The 20,090-nt window shown below is 39.9% G+C and overlaps 1 protein-coding gene across 2 annotated transcripts in view; it reads right to left on the reverse strand.

The window, feature by feature from the left end:
- Positions 1 to 20,090, reverse strand: part of LOC117902669 (CUGBP Elav-like family member 2) — a 90,394-nt gene that overhangs the window by 47,921 nt on the left and 22,383 nt on the right. Inside the window, exons 1-2 of one of the 2 annotated variants that reach the window (XM_034814201.1) lie at positions 2,461 to 2,868; positions 1,783 to 2,243 (exon numbers count right to left, since the gene is read on the reverse strand). In XM_034814201.1, coding sequence (XP_034670092.1) covers positions 1,783 to 2,243; positions 2,461 to 2,546 — 547 coding nt within the window. In that variant the 5' untranslated portion in view covers positions 2,547 to 2,868. Of the gene's footprint in view, positions 1 to 1,782; positions 2,244 to 2,460; positions 2,869 to 20,090 lie in introns of those variants that run through there. The other variant, XM_034814199.1, reaches the window with a different exon arrangement.

Here is a 20,090-nt window from a genome sequence, read left to right on the forward strand (position 1 = left end):
GATTGCCAAAAGGAGGAGAGACCAAGTGACAAACAGAAGGCAGAGCAGGACAAACGGCTGTCCAACACGAAGAGAAATAACAAACATTCTCACATGGTCCACATGAGCACTTAAGCTAGTCAAAAGAATGAATGGAATGGGACAGCATAGATGCGCTATAAGCCTTGATTACAGCTAAACATCCTTAATAAAGGCTGCAAAGGTATTGCAGATCAGAGTTGGTAGCAGCTGTAGCAAGTCGCACTATACTTGCCTTTCCGCTTGTCATAAATCATCAGCACAACGCGCCACTTAAGTGCTTCTAAAACTGTTTTGTTGCCGCTTCTCCCAATCCAGGCAGACCACCAGGCAGGCACGCCTCCATATTAGGACACAAAACTGGCCACTGTCCAGAGCCAAAGCCCACACGCCCACTTTTACAAAAATAAGGATGAACCTGTCAGCTGCAGTCGGGGAGGAGGATGCGATAGGATAGAAAAGCTAAATAGACAGTTGGATATAGAATAACAATGCCAGAAAATACACAAAACGGAATGGAATGAATGAATATTTGTGGAAATATGTATGTATGTACATATATCCATGGACAATGAATGGTCTCGGGTCGAGAGTAGAATGGCAATTGGAAATGGAAAAAGATTAGAAGTGGAAAATGCCGTTATGAATGAGAAAGAGAGAAAAGAGCACATCAATAAAAATAAACTTGACTGCAGTTGAGAGGCTTTCAGACAGCACAAAAAAAAAAAAATAAAAGATGACAGGACAGCACAAAAATGAATGACGGAACAGATCAATGAATATATTGGAATAATGAAAAGGGAATCCAAGTCGGTAAGAGAGAGGGAACGAGATAACGAGAGGAATTTGATTTTATTTAGAATGCGTAACTTGGGTAGTAGAAGATTATTCCCATTTCTCTGAGACCGAAAAAATATAACATATTTGAACATACATATAAATTCAAGCAAACAATTTTAATTTAAATCAATTTAATATTTCAACAGGCTTTGAGTGCATAAAATGCCTTTAAATATTATTTATTCTACGCAAACATTTATTCCATCTTTATTATTTAAGTTCAAAGCCTTAGATACATATGCCCCATTCAATCTCAATCAATTGCTTAAATAAGAAAAGGTACATTTAATACTACTGTGTGAATATTATTTAATTCAAAAGAGATATCTTGCTCTATATTCTCTGTATTTTTGGCACGCTTTCCATTCGTAAAGCTTCGGAGAGCCGGCTCAAGGCTATTGAAATTTCGACTCAAACACAAATAGCGGAACAAAAAGCAATTTGCTGATGAAGTGAAATGGTAAATGCAAGGGAGAATGCAATTAAAAGGGAGCGGGGGCGCAAAAGTGGAGAAACTAACTAGAGGAAAGACACAAATGTGTGTGTATATTGTGTGTGTTGTGTCTGGGCAGAACATTTCTCAAATTAAGTTTGTGTGTTTGCCCTGTGTCTCTGCGTTTTCTCTCTCTCTCTCATTTACATGAAAGGGAGGAGAAGCTTCAGTGAGAGCTTTCGGGTATTTACCGCAACAAATTCGAATGTAATTTATCAGAGACACAGCACAGCACACGCACAAGCCAAACAAAAGAGTGAATGAAGAAGAGTGATGAGCCGCCCAAAGCTAGAGAGAGAGAGAGAGAGAGAGCTCACTCCCCCGCTCAGCAACTGAGTTGATGTGCATGCCTGTACCTCATTGCAATACAGTAATAATGCTTGTTCCTATGCAAATACAACAAAATAAACACCCTCCCGACTTCGACTTACCCTTGCTAATGCCTGTGGCCTTGTCGCGCAGCACATTGATCGAGTGCACCGGTCCATACTCCTCAAACATCTCACGCAGCTGCGACTCATCCATGGATTTGGGTATTTGGCCCACAAACATCTTGATGTTGTCTGGATCGGGCTCCTTGTCGCTGTAGGTGACGGTGGCATCGGCATCCAAACGGAAGCACGAGTCATCGTCCATGCTCACGACGACATTACGATTGGCGCTGCACGGATTATTGTTGTTGTTCACCGGTCCGGCCGTAGACATAATACCGTTGCTGCCAATGCCCCCCACGAGCGAATTGTTGCTGCTGCTCAGACTTCCCTGATTGTTGTTGCCGTTCACTCCGTTATTGTTGTTGTTGAGCAAAGATGGATTATTGTTGTTGCTATGAATGGGACTGTTGGGCAGGCTATTCGTAGCGCTGCTACTCTTATCGCTCATACCAAACGCACTGCGGGAGAAGAGAATTGGAGTTAGTTAGCACAGTGCTCATTAGGTAGAAGATAAATATTTAATGGTTTTAGTACATGTTTTGAGTATTTTGTGTTCAAATATTTTAATAAGAGACTACAAAGAAATTGTTTTTTTGTCTCTTTGATGTTCTTAGTTGGGTTTTCCATAATAATTCCCCACTGTAACCTACAGTTATATCTCCCACACATACTTACTCCAAATAGAGATCATTAGCACTTTTCTCCGAAAAATCAAATATCATACGGCGATTTGCCAGAAACGAAGCGCGGCTACTAAACATATTTGTGATCTCAAAAATTGTTACACTGTCGACTCAGTAGGACAACAAAGATTTAATAATAGTTAGAATATAACGGCAAATAACCACGTTCAGTCAATACTTTGACGCACACGGACAATCGAATTCTGTTTGACTTTAAATAAAAAATGAATTGCAATCGCCTAAAAGAGGATTTCCATTTAACACTGCGACACTCGAAACTCAACGTGACTAATTAAAAAATGACTATATATTCAATATATAATCAGGGGGGGGGGTACACGCACGCGCAGCGACTTCAACTAAACGGTTCTTCTACTTCCTACACTGGCAATCGTCGATGGACAAATGGACGAGCAGTGCATTTGGCTTGCATTCAAAGGCGAAAAGAAATACGAGAGGCTTCCAACAGAGAGGGGTCAGGCGATGCAGAAGCTTGTGTAATAGAAGAAAGCGATAGGAAAGGGAGGGAGAGACAGAAACTTATCAGCAGTCGAATAAAGCGCAAAAGGTAGAAGGCAAAGCTCTGCTGACTACGTCGAAAGATTCTGTAATTACGCAGCGAGAGAGGATCAAAATGAACAAGACATAGCTTCAGTCAATGCAAAGAAGAGAGATGGGTAGTCCTCCGCCAGCGTCATCTCAAGCTCATAGAATAAAAGCAGACAGCGCAGAAAAAACAAAGGGAGGATGTACCTTCTAGGCAGGGCAACATATATGTACATAGCAGACACAAACCAAGCATAGACAGGTGCTCTCCCGACAGCATCTAGAGAAACTGCAGCCAACAAAGCAGTGCAGCGAGAAAGAGATGGGACGGTAAATGAAGGCAGAAACAGCAAACGACAAAGCAGAGAGCAGAGCGGGTGGGTTGATCGAAAACTCGCGGCTGTTAGCCGACAGCTTAGACAAAATAACGGTTCACAATGCACGAAAATGAACAAGAACATAAGGTGTGGTTCAGAACTATGTATTCTCTATTAATTTTCAAGAGATTTAACTTTTCCGTGGTTTACAATAAAAGCATATTAATCCACCACTTAGCCATGCAAATAACTTTTTTTACCCTTCATTTTTTTACGTCAACCTAAAATTTGAATTGCGACCGAAAAACTGAAAATGTTTCCATTATCCATTTTTCTACTTAGCTCTCCTAAGGTGCCTCTGGAAACACACCCTGTTATCCAATTCTTCTTAGCTAATTCATTTCACTCACACACAGGCATACATCCCACCCCTCCCCATACACAGAGCGTCCTTCCAACATTTAATTAAGAGGTAGTGGCGGTCCTTGTCCAGGTTGGGTTTGCTCAGAGCGTTTTAGTTGACCCAATTTGGGCTGGGCTCTAGCTCTGACGAATGCTAAAATCGTTTATTTACAGTAGAAAATGTCCATTAGGTTAATGCTATTTGAGGATTATTCAGCCAGAAAATCGCCAATCCAAACAAGATAAATTCACTCAACTTGAATCAAAGTTGTTTTAAGGTTTTTTTTTAATTTCAAGTTCACTTGGGAGATAAGGATAGAGAGTAAATCAGGGAATATCCAATTACACATAATTTAGCTTTAGTTTGGTTTGTGTTTGAAGTCTTTGTCACGGACGTAAAGCTTTAATTGCGGCTGCTCTGCCAACGCTCGCACTTGCATTGCTCTGCGTTCCAAGCTCTTTTCCACACTTGTCTCGCTCATTCTCTCTCTTCGGCTTTGAAAGTTCCACGGCTGAGGCTGTTGCTTCATATGCTATTTATTACCCTGATCGCGTGAAATTCTAGGGGATATTGTTTTTGCTTGGCTGTATGCAACAGAAACATTAATTTTTTTATATATGTTGTATGATTATATATGGTTTTATATTGTTTGTTAATATTGTTTTGCTCGGCTGTATGCAATAGGAACATTCATTGTCGGATATATGTATGTATGTACATAAGTACATATGTATATGATTTTAATTCAAATATTTATAGTGACGTTTTTAAGCGGTATCTCAAGGTTTTATATCGCCTGCACCTTACCTTTCTCACTTGTTCGTCTTTTAATTTGCTGCAATTTTCACTTTTATTTAGCAAATTCTTGTCTTCCCTTCACTACCAATCCTCACCCCTCTCTAACTCTTTGCGCCTTCTTTGTTGCATTTTGTAATGTCGGCGAAGATGACAAAATAAGTTGTCGGGTAGCCAAGGGAAACACTGTAATTGCCACGATCCTTTGACAAAATTATTGCATTTCTTGTGCTGCTCCCCCAATACGTAGGGTGATATGAGAGTTAGACAAGTTCCGCTTAGGATCCAATAAAACATGCAATTGCTACAATTTCAGACAAAACTTTTATAGCCGAAAAACAAAACTTTTCTCCGCACACAACAAACTCGTGAAAACTAGTAGGAAAACGAACTGAACTTTTGTTCTAGCATCAAAGTTCAAACTGCAATTCATCTTCATCAACAAAAAGTATGCAATGTTCGGAAGAAAAAAAATGAAAAATCAGTTATAGGACTGACTACTTACTAGGAATATAGTTTTCTCATCATATATTTATGTATGTGCATAGATATAAGTATTGATGCTAAGAAAATATCTGAGCGCTATATCTTCTTAATTTTTAAGAATTTCTCCCTTAAGAAACTCTTTGGCACTTAAGAGCGCAGTTTCACCTACTTCTCCAACTATCGACTTTACAAGATTAATGCAGTTGCAGTCTCTTAAAATCCATTCACACTATGTAAGATTTCACTTTAAATTTTAAAGTGAAAGCTTTCAGACTTGTGCCACCTTCGTTGGCATTTATCTTCATTTGTCGGAGCAACAGCAGGAGGAACAGAAGGAGCTGGCACAGAGTAGAAGCAGCAGCTGTCAACAATTTGCCGACCACAAAATTGTCGAGGGAGCCACGAAGGAGTGTCGGAATTTGGTGCTGGGATTTCGCCCAGAATTCAGCATCGTTTCTCCCGAGAAACTTACTAATTTGCTTGATTACTCCAGAGAATTATGGTGGGGCGGGGGCACATGGCACACAAGGCGGCTGAAATTTGAAATCTATTATAAAAGTTTTTTACCCCCAAAATGAAGGCACACTGGGGACAGCTAAGAGAGCAGTTGGGCGTGGGTCGTCTTTGACGGCGTCGACATGGGTCAACACTTTGACAGAGACAAGGACACAGTCCAACAAAAAGAAAAAAAAAATTCTCCAATAAAGGCGGAGAAAAAGTGAGAGAGAGCGAAAAAAGTAGTAGGATGTAGCAGCTGTGTAATAGGAGCTGGAAACAATTCTTTGAACAACTTTTTTCTGATGCTGCCTCTTCATTTTATCTTTATCTTTCAGTCGCTCTCTCTCTCTCTAGTTTTTAAGGTGAGACGGACGGGATAATTTTCGTTCATGTCTAGCGTCTGTTACGCTGCACAACAAATCAAGTTCCAAGTGGATATCCAGGGAACTTTTGATTCTTGTTATTTTCTTTTGTTAGCCCCCACCGCTCAATCTCGTTCACCGCTTTGTTCTCTTTGATTGGGTGGGTGACTGCGCCTTGATGTTCTTCGATTTGTTGGTGAGGTGTACTAGACATTGAAAAACAATGGGTAAAAGTAACACAAGTGGAGCTTGTAAAGGAGAGCTTTAACCGTGTAATTTATAAAATGGTGCAGGTGCTTTGAAGGACTATTGAGTAAGGGAAGGAATTTTTCAAGGTTTGGTGGAATGTTTGTGTGCTCAAGGCGGGACTATTTGACGTTATTCTGGGAGTGAATTAAGAGGATCTCGGCAGTAAGCCTTTAAAACTGGATCAACATATCCTACAACAAAATTTAAATTTAAAATTACATATGTACATGTATAGAGCAATAAACCTTCTTATTACTAGTTCAGCTAATATTTTATTTGCAGAATTTCTGTAGCATTTAGAAAACGCCTTTGAATTTTCCAATCCTATTCTTTATTATCCCTCCTGACCTGCCATCTATTAAATCATATTTTCATCATACCTTTGCACTCCTTAAGTCTTCGCTCCTAAGTAGCTTAACCTCTTGAAGCTTTGCTTTGATCTCTCTCTCTCTCTCTCTCTTAATACGAGTCACGAGTTCGGGAGGGCAAAAAGCTTCGCCGTCTATAAATTACTCAACTTCAGCAGACAGCAAGGGGGGAGAACGGGCAGAAAGATAAATACAACCAAAATATATAAGAGCGGGGACAGAGGCGCCTTTTGGGCACGCTTATCAAAGATAATTTTAAGCCGCATCTAAAATGATTTCTTTGCTTTATTTTATACCACTCTCTTTGCCTGTATCTGTCTTTCAACCGTTCGTTACACCTCACCTCTTCTCTTTTTGTTGAGCTACGCGACTTTTTACGCTGACTGTGCGTTGGCTGGCCTGGACGTGCAAAGAGAAAAGAGAGTGGAGTGGGAGCGAGGCTGGGTGCGTTCCAATGTTGACACTCAGTGAACCCAAAAAGGAGGCAGCGGCAAAAACAACCAGTGGCGTACTGCAAGCAACGCGTTGCAACGCCTGCCCGAAGCTTTTGATGCCCTTACCGCAGAACGCCAGACCTCGTATAAATAAACTTTATCTTGTCAAAAATAATCAGAATACTCTCTTGCTGAAGGGTATAAGAAAACCTTTCTTCACTGCTACGCGCTGCTCTTTTTATGGTTAAGGCTAAAGCCGTCTGAGCCTCTGCCGCTACTGCAGGACCTGGACCTGGCTGAGGACTCCCGTTTTTTCCTGCATCCCGTTCATCCTCTACAGCGACAATTGGATGAGCAATTTTGACAAAAGGGTGGACGAAGGGGCTTGGACTTTTGTGCAAATATTTGACATAGCCATGAGCCCGGACCAGAGGGAGAAACAGGCCGAACAGGCCAGAAGGGGTGCTGGATTGACCAGAGGGGGCGGCAGGTGGCTAAGCAGAGACAGCAGACCGCACCAGACGGTGAGATGGATGAGAACAGACAGTGGAGCGGACAGAGGGTAATAGTGGGACACAGAGAAGCTCATTTTTTGGCACAACGCAGTTTAGTCCCTGTGGAGTCCGTGGGGTCTATTGCGACGGGGTTGGGTAGCGGTTTAGGACTTGTGTGTAATTAAGCAAAAATTTCCAAATCGTTTGTAATTGTTGTCCCTGTCTATTATGGCTGCCAGTTGCCTGTTACTGCCTTTCCGCTGTCCCTGCCGCGGCTGACCCCTTCCCATGACCTTCTCCATGTTCCCTGTTGTTACTGTGTTAATAATCACTTGTAAATAGATCAAAGCTGGCATTTTATTTGAAAATAAACCTCCAACAGGGGAGGTTTTCGGATATTGAAGTTTAAGCGTCACCCAATACTCAATGTCCTTTGTTTAGTCTGGGGATTATTTTGACTAATTAGAGACCGACGAGAAAGAGTCCATTGTGACATGGGGATAAAAGGGATCCACAAGTTAAAAATGGGATTTTGACTTTTTGGGCGGGTATTAATTGGAGGAGGGTATTTTTGAAACCAAAAATGGGTAAATGGGGATGTCTCAAGAGGATTGGAGATTTTTTTTCATCTATGAATTGGAAGAGTCATTTTCGTGGTGACTATTTGGTCCAATGAGAGTGACAACAAAATACACAAAAGTACGCGAAAATAGTCGGTCTTACGAAAGCGTAATCCAAAGACTCTTTTTTAAAAGGTTTAGAAGAGAACCCAAAAATAATCTTAATATTCCATTAATATTCCACTCTATTACATTTACATTTACAGCCGAAACAGGCTCATCCATCACTTTAATTGCATAAAAAACGCCGTTTAACAACACAAATAATTGCCGTGGAACTGACTTTCTTCTTTACCATAAATTGCCATCTTTACAACTGGAAAACGAAGCCCAGAAATTAAAAAGCCAAGTAAAAAACCACAACGAAAATGTCAACGAACAAAAAAAACAACAATATATGTGAGAAAAATATTCACCACACAGGAAACCAAATTAAATAAGTAAATCTTGCGGGCATGTAAAACTGGATACGCAAACAAAAAAAAATAAGAGAAAAGCAAACCGAATCGAGTATAAAATATATGTATGTACATATATGCCAGAAGATAAAGCACAAAGGGATGCCAGGACTCGGCTCTCAATGTCACTTCTGGACCAAAAAAAACTGAAAAACGAGAAATTAAATTGTGAATCGTAATGTTAACGCAACCAAATGCCCAAAAGTCCAAGAGAGACAGAGATCCGAGCCGGCTTTAACCACAATGAAATGTGAATGGAAGAGCACTAACCAGAAAAAATATGTATTTATTCGCCTCTTTTTTGGGCGAAAACTTTATTCCCTTAAAGAGGGAGACACACACACAGAAGGGTTGAAGCGGTATTCAACGGCGCGTAGAGGTGGGGAGTGTGGTTAAAACAAAAGTAACGGCATTTCACAGCAGTGAAACAATGCCCAACAATTTGGGAGCAGAATCAATGACAACGAAAACGACATAAACGAAAGAAATGCAAGAGAAAACATGGGACAAAATCAAATCTTAGATGTTCTATCGAAGGAGAAGAAAAATAAAACATACAACAAATATTATTAAGTATTTATAAGCCTTAAAAAAGTAAATAAATCATTTTGAAAATTGTTAGGCATTTTTATTTCCATTAAAGGTCGTTTAATTGTCTAAAAAAGTAGCAACATTCAATATAAAATCAAGATCCACGAGATCCAAGCCTTAAGCAGAGAATTTAAAAATTCCCAAAACAACAAAAAAGTTTGAAAAAAATATTGCCTTAAACTTGCGCGCTGGCAAAGGAATTTATTGATTCATTTTTCCAAAAAAAACTGCGAGCACCCCAGAACCCGGAAACCAGAAGGGTAAGGAACACCGATTTCCATGGCTGCCGGGTTACCGACTCCCGTGTTCGGTCTGTCTTTTTCCCGGTGTCCAGAGATATGTGGAAAATTGAATCAAATGATTTTTTTTCTGTTCGGGGGTACAGAGAGAGAGAGAAAGAGGGGCAAAAACATTTTTCAGCATAAGTCTTGAAGGAAAAACAAAAAGACAACAAAAAATACTGAATACAAATTAATAATGAAAATACCGGAGGGGCGACGATGCTGGAGAGCTGCAGCAGAGGAGGCTAAGGAGAAGGGGATGAGCCACTTGAGGCAAGGCAAAAATGGTCGCCACGTTTTTGCAAATTGTTGTTTGCCAAACGAAATTTAAACAATTCATGCTCTTTACTTCTTTTGGAAATCTTTTTTTAATCCATCCTCGCACTCTTTTTTAACCCCTTCTTTCAGTCCTCTTTAGTCCAACTCTTTCTTTCTCTTTCTGCACATTTCTGTCATGGAATCACATCACCTGTCCATCCTCCTTCACACGTTCAGAGCTCGCTGCAGTGTCGCATAAATTTTGTTGGTTTGACGCGCGCTTTTCACAAATGGATGAAAGGCCGAAGAAATGGTAGAGCACGAGGGGAGCGGTAGCGGTAGAGGTAGAGGTGCAGCATAATACCCCCTGGCAAAAGTTGTTGATGGGGGAAGCGACGCGACCGAAGTTTGGTGCTCTTGTCTCCTCATGCCATATGCATTTCAATATTTAAGCACTTAAATGTTAATAAATTGGCAAAATTGCGAATGACAAAAAAAAATGCACTGGCACGTTTCTGCTGTTAGGGATGCCAGCCGGCATTGGGTAAAGAGAGTAAAAGAATAGAGAATATAGGGAGTTCATTCCCATAGTTAGATGTGAGAGGGAGCTGTCAAAGCACGGCAGCAAACTAATTTTATAAGTAATGTACGTACACATATTATAGGTTTCCAGATCAATTGGGCATAAACATATTTCTTAGAAGACGTACAAATCTGGGGCTTAAACTGAGGAAGAACATCGAAGAACCGAAGAAGCAAACGATACAGTCGTTAGTTCTGTCATGCAACCTGAACAAAGGATTTTAAAGAGGAGAGTTCAATGGAGCTAGTTTCCGAATGAGCTTACCCTTTAAACAGTCAACGAATGCACAAAGTAATCCCCATCAAATAGGTACTAAATCGTTATATCCCTCTTAGAGATTTTGTTTTTCCTTTACTCTTCCGTTGACTCTCTCCTTTCTCCATGCTTTAAATCTTCAACCCATTTTAAACACATCGTTTTCCATCTACCCTAACTGTCCTCCTATCCATCGTAGTGTACCCCCTTCCCCTACTCGCATGTCCCCAGGTCTCTGTGGGACCATTACCTAAAAATTGTGACAACAAGAAAAGAGAGACGCAAATAATGTTGTCGCTCCTCGTCTTTTGCCCATGCGGGAGACATTTGTATAATTTGTTTGTGTTTTTGTGTGCGTTTTTATGATTGTGTCAACGCGGCAGAAATGAAACGAAAAGAGCGAAGAAGACAGAAAGACACTCAGGAGTGAGTGAGAGGAAACAACAGCCCACAAAACGACCAAAGGATAATCATAACAACGGGTCACGGGGACACAACGAGGCCCCAGGGAAAAAGTCGAGAAGAAAGGGGAAAAGTTCCTTTTGAAAAAGTGGCCGTAGTTGGGGTTTGGGGCCTGGCAGGTCGTTTAGTTGTGTCTCTAATTGCCTAGAAAAATGCCCATTAAAGGCCAAAGATAGTCTCCCCCATTTTCCACCCTCCCTCTTACAGGTGAGCACTACAAGCACAATTTATGCCTCAATTTATTGAAAAACAATCTTTAGACATTAATTGGCAAACGGAGTTTAGGCAGAGGCAGGAGATAAAGCATATTTTAAACGCTCCCTCGGGGGAAAAACATGCATAAATTAGTTATTCCTAGGTTATTACTTGTTTTAGGAACTGAAACTGAAAGTTTTGGGTGGGGAAAGGACATGAAGAAAGAAAAGTGCTAGACAAGACAAGGCACTTGTACAGGAATCACATGGCTAACTCTTCATTCCTGTGAGTAAATGACTATTAAAGTTATTGGAAAGAGCCTTAAAAAGATGGGTAAGGAGGAACCAACATGCAACAATGGGCAAAATATTTTGCAACCATGAAATCTGCAGTGAATTCTCGATCACAAAATGATATTGTAAAAATTAACTTAATTATTATTTTCAATGTGAACTGTGCTAAAAGAGTAATTATGCTTTAATTTACACTGTTTTTAAATAATTTAGTTAGATATGGTGTGGCTTCCAACCTTGCCCAAACTCAAAAGTAGCCAAAAACTAACCTAAAATTGTTTTTCTTTTCTAAGTGGAGAAAATCCACATGCTCACCTTATCTTTGCTCCGAACAACATTAATATTCCTTTTGTTTGTTTTCAACTTAAAAAACAAGCAATTTCCCATACAAGTTGACACCAGTCAAAAATTTGCCGAAATTAGCTCCATTTAGATCGTGCACTTTCCCACGATCCCCTCTCAATCGCTTTGTCTCTACCAATTACTCTGCCACCTTTACGGTCTATTTTAAGCACACGAACACAAAGAGAGAGATAAACAACTTTTGTACAACAACAGAAATCACGCGCGCACACACTTGTATAAACAGCAAGAAGTCGCGAAATTGCTCCACCTCTCGCTCTCAGTCTCCCTCTCTGACTCCCTTTTTGTCTATCTTTTGGTCCTACATGTGTGACAATCTCTGCTTCTCTACTATCTGCTCTCTCCCTCTCTGTGTTCTTCTTCTTCGTTGCTAGGCTCTGCTTGACGCATGTCACGTGTTTAATTATTTACGTGACTTGGCGGCTTTTTCTTTTCTTATTCTTTTTTTTTTGCTCGCTGATTTTCTTTTAGCTTTTCTTTATTCTCTCTTTTTTTTTTTGGGTTTCTTTTTTGTGTAAATATTTATTGCCAGTTTTAGGGCATGGGACTTGTGGGACGATTCTTCTCTCTCGCACTAAAAAGAAAACTAAAACTGCCAACTTGTCGCCTACGTGTGGGCTGTTTATATGGCAGTACTTATCTGTAAGTGGGTGGACAGGATATGGCGAAGTACTATAAGTCTGAGGGGAAGAAAAGCACATCAGCTAAGCTAAGAAATGTCTGCGTGACGTCAGATCTATGGAAGTTTTACAATGTAGAGGCAGAAAATGTGGCAGGAAGACTTAGTGGGGGTATGTCTTTACAGATTCTATGTTAGAATTATTTAAATTTTAACCAGAATATTTGTTAAGCAGCTTTTCATGAAGACATAGTTAAGATTATCATAATCGTTGTACAACTTTATGATAGGAATCGTGTAGATTAAATATTATTTGAAAGAAACCATTTTTATAATTATGTACGGCGCGCATGGCATCTCATCTATCCTATATATCTACCTATGTACACATGTATCAATCATGTCCTAACTCCTATCTCCTGGCGATTAGCTTAATGCTTAAATCGATGCGAGACTCATTGAGGAGGAACAGGGAAGCGGCAGCAATAAATATTACGAAAGCGGTGGCAGTGGCAAGAAGCGAAAGAAATATTAAACAGAATGATCGACGTTGATAGTCATGATGCAAGTATCCATAGTACATGAAAATCGAAGAAGAGACCTTGTATTGTTAAGAGCAAAAGTAACGCAGAAGTCGAGCAATTTCTAAGGAAATTTCATTTCGATTGTCTACAAAATTCGACTAGCCACACCAAAAAAACATAGAAAAATATTCTACATTATTAAAAGCTTAAACAACTCAAGTCATTAGCAAAAGCAATACAAATGTAAGCAGCTTTTGGGCTTACACACGCACGCACACACTCAAGCACACACAGAGACATAACAGACATTTCCACGCTTGCTTGTGTTTATTAAAACAACAACATCAAACAAAAGGTAAGAAGCAGCTACGAAATTGCTCTGTGTGTCTGCGAAGAGGCACAGACATAGCCTTTTTCGCGTCTGATTAACATGACAGGGTGGGGCAGGAGCAAGCAGGATTAATTACGTGGCGTCACACAGACAGAGTTTTTTTTTTGCTAACTTGATCAAATTTTATTAATTGAGTGAAGCTGACAAAGCAAATATTTGATTTACACTTTTGTTGGTTTTTTTCTAATTGCTGGAGGGCGAATTAAGGCAGTTCCTGTGTTTCATATTTAAGGTGAAAAAAATTGGTTGGATATGTAAGAAAATATCTGCTGTGTCCCCAGTCAATTTCAGAAATAAAACCAAGGGCAAAATCCTTCATCTATGGCTTACAATAATCCTTGTTGCTCTATCAATTCGTAGGAACTTTATAAAAATTTCAGTTCCATTAAATTTTCATATTTTGTCATACTTTAGCTGTAGAAGCTTCCTAAAGGCAACACATTTTGTTATTCGAATAATTCCAACATTTTGAGTCAATGACCACAAATAAAAGACTAAGATGTCAAACGGGCTGCCATCGATGGATATGGAAAATGTGTCATTCATTGTAATCCATTAAGTCGCTCAATTGCTGCTACTCCAAAGGGTTTTAAAAATTTATTTGTCACTTGAATATTTGAATTATATATTTGAAATATGAATGTTCTGTCCCTCCTCTACTTCCCAGACCATTGGTGGACTTCTGCTAAAATTATTTGGATTTATTTAATTACGAAAAAAATATGTGCATATTGTTTGACAGTTTCACGGATTTTTTTAGCGTACGCCAAAGGGCTTAAAAAACTCTGACCGCATATGGAACCGACAGCAAACTGAACAAACAACAATTATTTGTGCTCTTTTTTTACGTGTCAACAATATTTTTGGAACGCCTTAAAATAAGTATGCAACGCTTGATGTCGAATACTTTGCCCCTGTCATGTGGCATTAAGGCCCGCTCAAAATGCGATTGACAGCGAACAGGACGGACCACAGGACAAGGCACAACACACACACGCAAAATATAACTAGAAGGGTATGGAATATAGCGACTAAAACATACCAACTAGATGATATTATTTTGGAAGTGGGGAGGGAAATAAATATCAATTTAATTTAATATAAATTGATTTTTTTGGGAATAATTTTTCTGGATAAATATTTTTAATATATTTGTAGGAGCCTTCGCTCCCATCTGCTCACATGCATATGTATACAACATACCCCTTCTGCTCTCCTGTTAAAAAACCAACGTCAAATGGCAAAGGAAAGTTTGTTTATCCTACCACTACACTTCTCTTTGCTCTGTGTGTTTCCCCCAAACGATTCCTGGACTAATGCATAAAAAATTGACCCACATTTTGATTAAATATACATATTCATGTTTACATTTGTTTGAGTAGCAATATACACAATAAATATAGAAACACACAGAGAGACAGAAGGATAGAGAGAGAAAAACCTCTTTGCATGAATAATGAAAATATCTACGAAAGTTGATTCTGGCATAAAAATAAAAACAAAAGCGATTTATCAATGTGGCAGAGTATCAAAATTTTAGCTGAAAATTCAACAAACAAAAAATATGTGTTCTCTTTTATACCCCTCAATAAATGAAATCAATAGCCGAAGGTGGGATGCGCATTTAGCCATTTTTGGGAGGGTTTTTGAAGGGTTCTTTTTTAACTTTTAGAATGAATGGTTAATGAGTGGTGAATAAGTTATTAAAGTTGGCTGCGTCTGAGCATACCTGACGAGATGTTAGGCTAAAGCGTGTTACAAATTTACATTACATTATAGATGAATAGATGGGAAATTAACCCAAATACAATATGGAAACAATTCTTTAAAACCTCGCAGACAATTTCTTAAGAATTTACAATTAGCTCAATCAGTTAGGCTATAAATATGGCGCCTGAGTCATGCAGCGCTCCTCGCTCGGTTATGCGGGAGGCAACTTTTCTGCATGCGTTTTGGAAAAACTAATTTAAAATGTTTTAAAAAATTTGTGTATTTACAACGAACGAGAAGGGACGTGTGAGACGCTTCTTACGCGTCACAACTTTTATACCCGGCACTCAGTACTACATCTGCACTTTAGCGGTTCTTTGTCAAATTTTACATTTTTTCTTCATCTGTCATCTACATCAACAACACTACTCACGCCAACACGCTCCTTTAGCTCGCCACTCTCCCCTAGAGACACACTTTGCAGAGTCAGGGCAGAGGCAGAGGCAGCGGCAGAGACGTGTAGGGGCAGAGGCCATAAACTCTTCAAAATTGTAGATTTGGGAGGTTTTCGCCCTTTTGCGGGGGCGGAAGGGGGCGTGGCTCATTTTTGAAATACACTGGTTTCAGTGTGAGCATACAGCAGTCTGGTGCCAAAATTTGGTGGCTCTAGCTCTTATAGTCTCTGAGAACTAGCCGACAAACAAGACGGACAGACGGACGGACGGACAGACAGACATGGCTCAATCGACTCGGCTATTGATGCTGATCAAGAATATATGTATTTACTTTATGGGGTCGGAAACGTTTCCTTCTGTGCGTTACATACAACCGTTATCCACACAAATACAATATACCCTATTTACTCTTCGAGTACCGGGTATAAAAAATCATCACGGGATTTTCGAGTCAATTATTGATATTCTAATTCCATAGGCATCAAAAAAGGGTATTAGAAAGAACCACTATTCCCGACTACCCTTCAAATCCATTTTTAATGCCAAGTAAAGAGTATTCCTATCGCTATGCTGATCTCCACACTTTGTATTTTTCCAGTTGTTGCTGTCCTCCGCAGGCAAAAAAACCCAACAGACAGACCGCGATAAAAGCTTTGCCAGTAGCGGCGTATCTCTCCGTGTGCCTTTGTGTATGTGTTCCGCGTGTGCAACTGTGTGAGTGACACACTTATTGATGTAATAACATGTGCATTAAATATTTATTGTATTGGGTAGACAACATGGCACTTTCTTCCTTTTACTTTTGTTCCACTCAGCCACACACCGACAGAAGACACCTTTCCTACTCCTTTCCTGCTCCTGCTCCTTCAGCTTTTTTATGGGCCACACATGGAGCTAAAGTGGCCCCAGGAATTGTCTTCAACTCAAGTGATTCGAAAGGTATCCCCCTATAGGTATAGCAAATGTATTTGTAACAGTGTAGGTGGCTGTGAATGTTCGAAAGAGAAACTGTGTCACATTCGATGATGGCGGCAGTGTCTGCTGCTGTTTCCTGGTTGCCCTTTGAGGAGCGTAGCCCGGAAGAGCCTGAAGCCCCACAGGAGCCAAGATGTTTGCATTATTAAATATCAAAGACGTAAACAGAATGGCAAAAAATCAAACAATCTAAATGGAGGGAAAAAGTGAGCAAAATTTATGTTGAAATGAATTGAAAGTCGAGTTGAGTTGAGAGTTGAGCGTTTGAACGGGTAAATATCAAATATGAACGTTTCTAAACAATGTTTCGCATGTTTTGCTGCATTTCTAGGGCAGGTTTATTGGTTGTGATGGATGTGCCTTTTTTTGTGAATTTTATGAATGATATTTATTGACTTTAATGGAATATTTTATATTATTTATTATATGTACATACATACTTACATATGTACATACGTACATATATTTATGTATATTTTGCAGTTGTCTTTTCATGGGATATGCCTGTTCTAAAGGAAGCAGCCCCGAAGCGGCTTGAGGGTTATAATTTCCTCAAGGGAGTAATTCTTGGAGTTTCTAGATCTCAAGTTATTAAATATTCAGTGAAAAATATGTTTCTATGCGTTTAATTATATTTTTTGTGTTAATATGAATGTACATCCAGGGAATAAGAAAAGATATAAAATAAATACAACGATCGTTAAGTGTGTATTCTATTTTCTAACCTCTTTACATAGCACATGGAAAAATATTACAAGAACAAAGCCACAAAAAATAGAATGCAATTAATGACGAGAACAAAAGAGAGGAACCCCAAAAGCGACGAACAATCAAAAGCAGCTCCCAGACGCTCCCCAACCCAAGCCAAAGGGTTAAATTACAGCAGCAAAACGAGAAAAAGGGAGAATAAAGAAAATGGGAGAGGGCGGCGGAAAAGCAAGCCCCTGAGTGAGCTCTAAAACTGCATAATTCGAATAATTTGCAGTGTAATTAGAGATGCACTTAAATGGTCAACAAGGAGCAGGACCTCAAAACATATTACACTAAACACGAATGTGAGTACAGGCAACACACACTACTTGAAAGAGTGAACAAAATAAAAACAACATGAAATAAAGAGAGCGGAGCAGTAGACAAAGCTGGAGAGAGCCCATTAATGTACGACAACCGCAAATAACGGCTGGCAAAATGCTTGAGGATGGAGACCTATAGTTACAAGAGGGGTGAGGGGTCGGTAGGAACGGCTGGGACATGAAGAAACTATACAAGGAGATCTCGTCGGTGGCAGAGTTACTCGCTACTCTTCCCAATTTTCAGTGCTCGTTTGCTTGTCAATGCGGAAGGTTACAGCGGGAGCCCTTTCGCTCGCACTTTTCACTCGCTTTACTTCCTAATTTTTGCCAACGAGACCTCCTTATATAGTTTCTTTATGGGCTGGGATAAATCGAGGCGGCTTTAAAATTATTTGCTTGTGTGCTGTGTTAAAGGGAAGGAGAAAAATAGACAGAGAAGTCCTTCAACTGCTATTGACTTTTTCTATTCGTAGAAATTGCCATCCACGCGCTGCTTCACAACAGTTTTACTGGAGGATTAAAAGTGTTCCTCGGTCAGAGTAAGACTTATTCGAAAAGTTTGTTGGTTCCAAGGTTTTACGTTTAAGGTTAATAGCTACTAAAATTAAAAATAATTCTGTGCTAGTTTTAGTTACATAATCCCTCATGCTATTTTCCACATCTCAAATATGTTAGTGTATTACATTGTTCTACCTGCTCAATCATCTTGACACTCTCTTGACTCTCGTTTCTACCGCTATAATTATTGCCGTCGTGTCCTCGTCGCAGCAACAGCCTCGTCGTTCTGGTTTTTCTTCAACAAACAAACAACAATTTGCTGTTCACAAATTTTTTGGGTGTTTTTATACTTCTCCCGTATTTGTTGTATGCTTTTGTTAATATATTTTGCCTGAATCCACAGTCGTTGTCGTCTGTCGAATTATATTTTATAAGCCACTTGTTGGACAAAGAAGCAGAAGCAAAGGAAACTTTTTACCCAAAACGCAAACCAATTTCATGCCGCGATACCGAAAAATGTTTAAGCAAATAGACACAGGCAGAAGAGCTGCCTGGCTGTCTGTGTGTCTCTGTATGGGTGTGTATGCGGTGTAGTCACAGGTGCCACTTATGCGGCACAACAACAGTAAAGAAAAGCAAGGGACCAGCAGCAGCAACAGCAGAGGAGAGAGACCTAACGAGTGGGGGAGCGTAGAAGGTTGACTGCGGTTTTTCTACCCATTCAGCGAGGAGTGCTAAAGGGTATTTTTTATTTATAGTAGATGTTGGTGAAAGGCAAGGCAAAGCGTGGGTTGGGATGTGGCAGCATATCTTAATTTGATTTAATAACTTCATTAGTAAGAAAATTCTTTAGAATTTCAAGTTTATTTAGTAAGCCATCACGCATAAATCTCAGCAAGAGGTATCAATCAATCGAAACTCGCCTAAAGCTTCTCTATTGCTATTCCTTTTTTTTCGCCGCGGCAGTTTCGCTGCTTATTATAACCATTTTTATAGCTACGCAAAAAGAGAGCAACGCAAAAGTGAGATAGGTAGAGAGAGAAAGGGAGTGAAACTTTTTGCTGCTTCTGCTAGCCGCAGACCTGCCCGGCCAGACTTTGCGAGTCATTTCGCTTCACTTTGGTTTCCTTTCACTCTCCTTAGGCCGCGCCCTCTCTCTCTATCCTACCCATAAAGGCGGCCCTCTTTGCCAGACGGCGGCGCATTTTAAGCATCTTAAAAAAAGTTCTCCCCGCAGGCACCCACGCAGCACACATTTGCGGGTTAAAGCTTTTTGGGCTCCTTCTGTTTTTCACCGTTTTTGTTTTAATAATTTATCCGTTTGCTATTTATGTGACAGGTGATACCCGTGGAAAGGAGCAGGATGCCAACTTCCACCATAACGTTTGCCCACCCAGTCGCATGGTTGGTCAACGGTGGGAACTTCGTCTAGACTTGAGGCACCCGCAGCTGGTTTAATTGCTGCGACTGTGAGGGGTGCGGTTTTGTGTCTGTGTGTGTCTCAGAGGTACTTTTTGGAGCTTTCTGAACGGGTCATGTACATACATATGTATGTATAAAAGAAAAGCTTTAAATTTTGAGCATTTAAAAGGAACATGTATGGAGACTAATTAAGGTGCCTATGGGTATAATAGCATGTGTCCAGAGGATTGGTAGGAATTCGGGTATAAAAACCGGAAAGAGAAACAGAAATAAATCATTTAAAACAGATATGAAGAGTAATACGTTTGTTGGGGAAACAAATGAAGTTATTTGAAGGAGAACTGTCAGAATAATTTTATAGAAAGGTGGATTCCATTTCTACACATGTTCTTTCCAATTTATTTCAACAATTGTAATGGGTCCTTCTTGAACCTCTTTCCTCCTACATCCTCAAGAATCACCGGTTAAACGCTTCCTTCCTTGAGTCACAATTTGTTCCAGATAAGAAACAGGCTCGCTGTCCTTGACGAGAGAGGATTTTGGGTAAATGCCACTACATGGTGCATCATTAGCTAAACGACAGTTTAAGCGTTTTGCCACAGCCACAATAAAAACAGCAAAAACAGCAACAAGAGCGAGCGAGA

The sequence above is a fragment of the Drosophila subobscura genome, chromosome U (genome assembly GCF_008121235.1).
Source record: "Drosophila subobscura isolate 14011-0131.10 chromosome U, UCBerk_Dsub_1.0, whole genome shotgun sequence".
In the NCBI taxonomy this organism is placed as follows: Eukaryota; Metazoa; Arthropoda; class Insecta; order Diptera; family Drosophilidae; genus Drosophila; species Drosophila subobscura.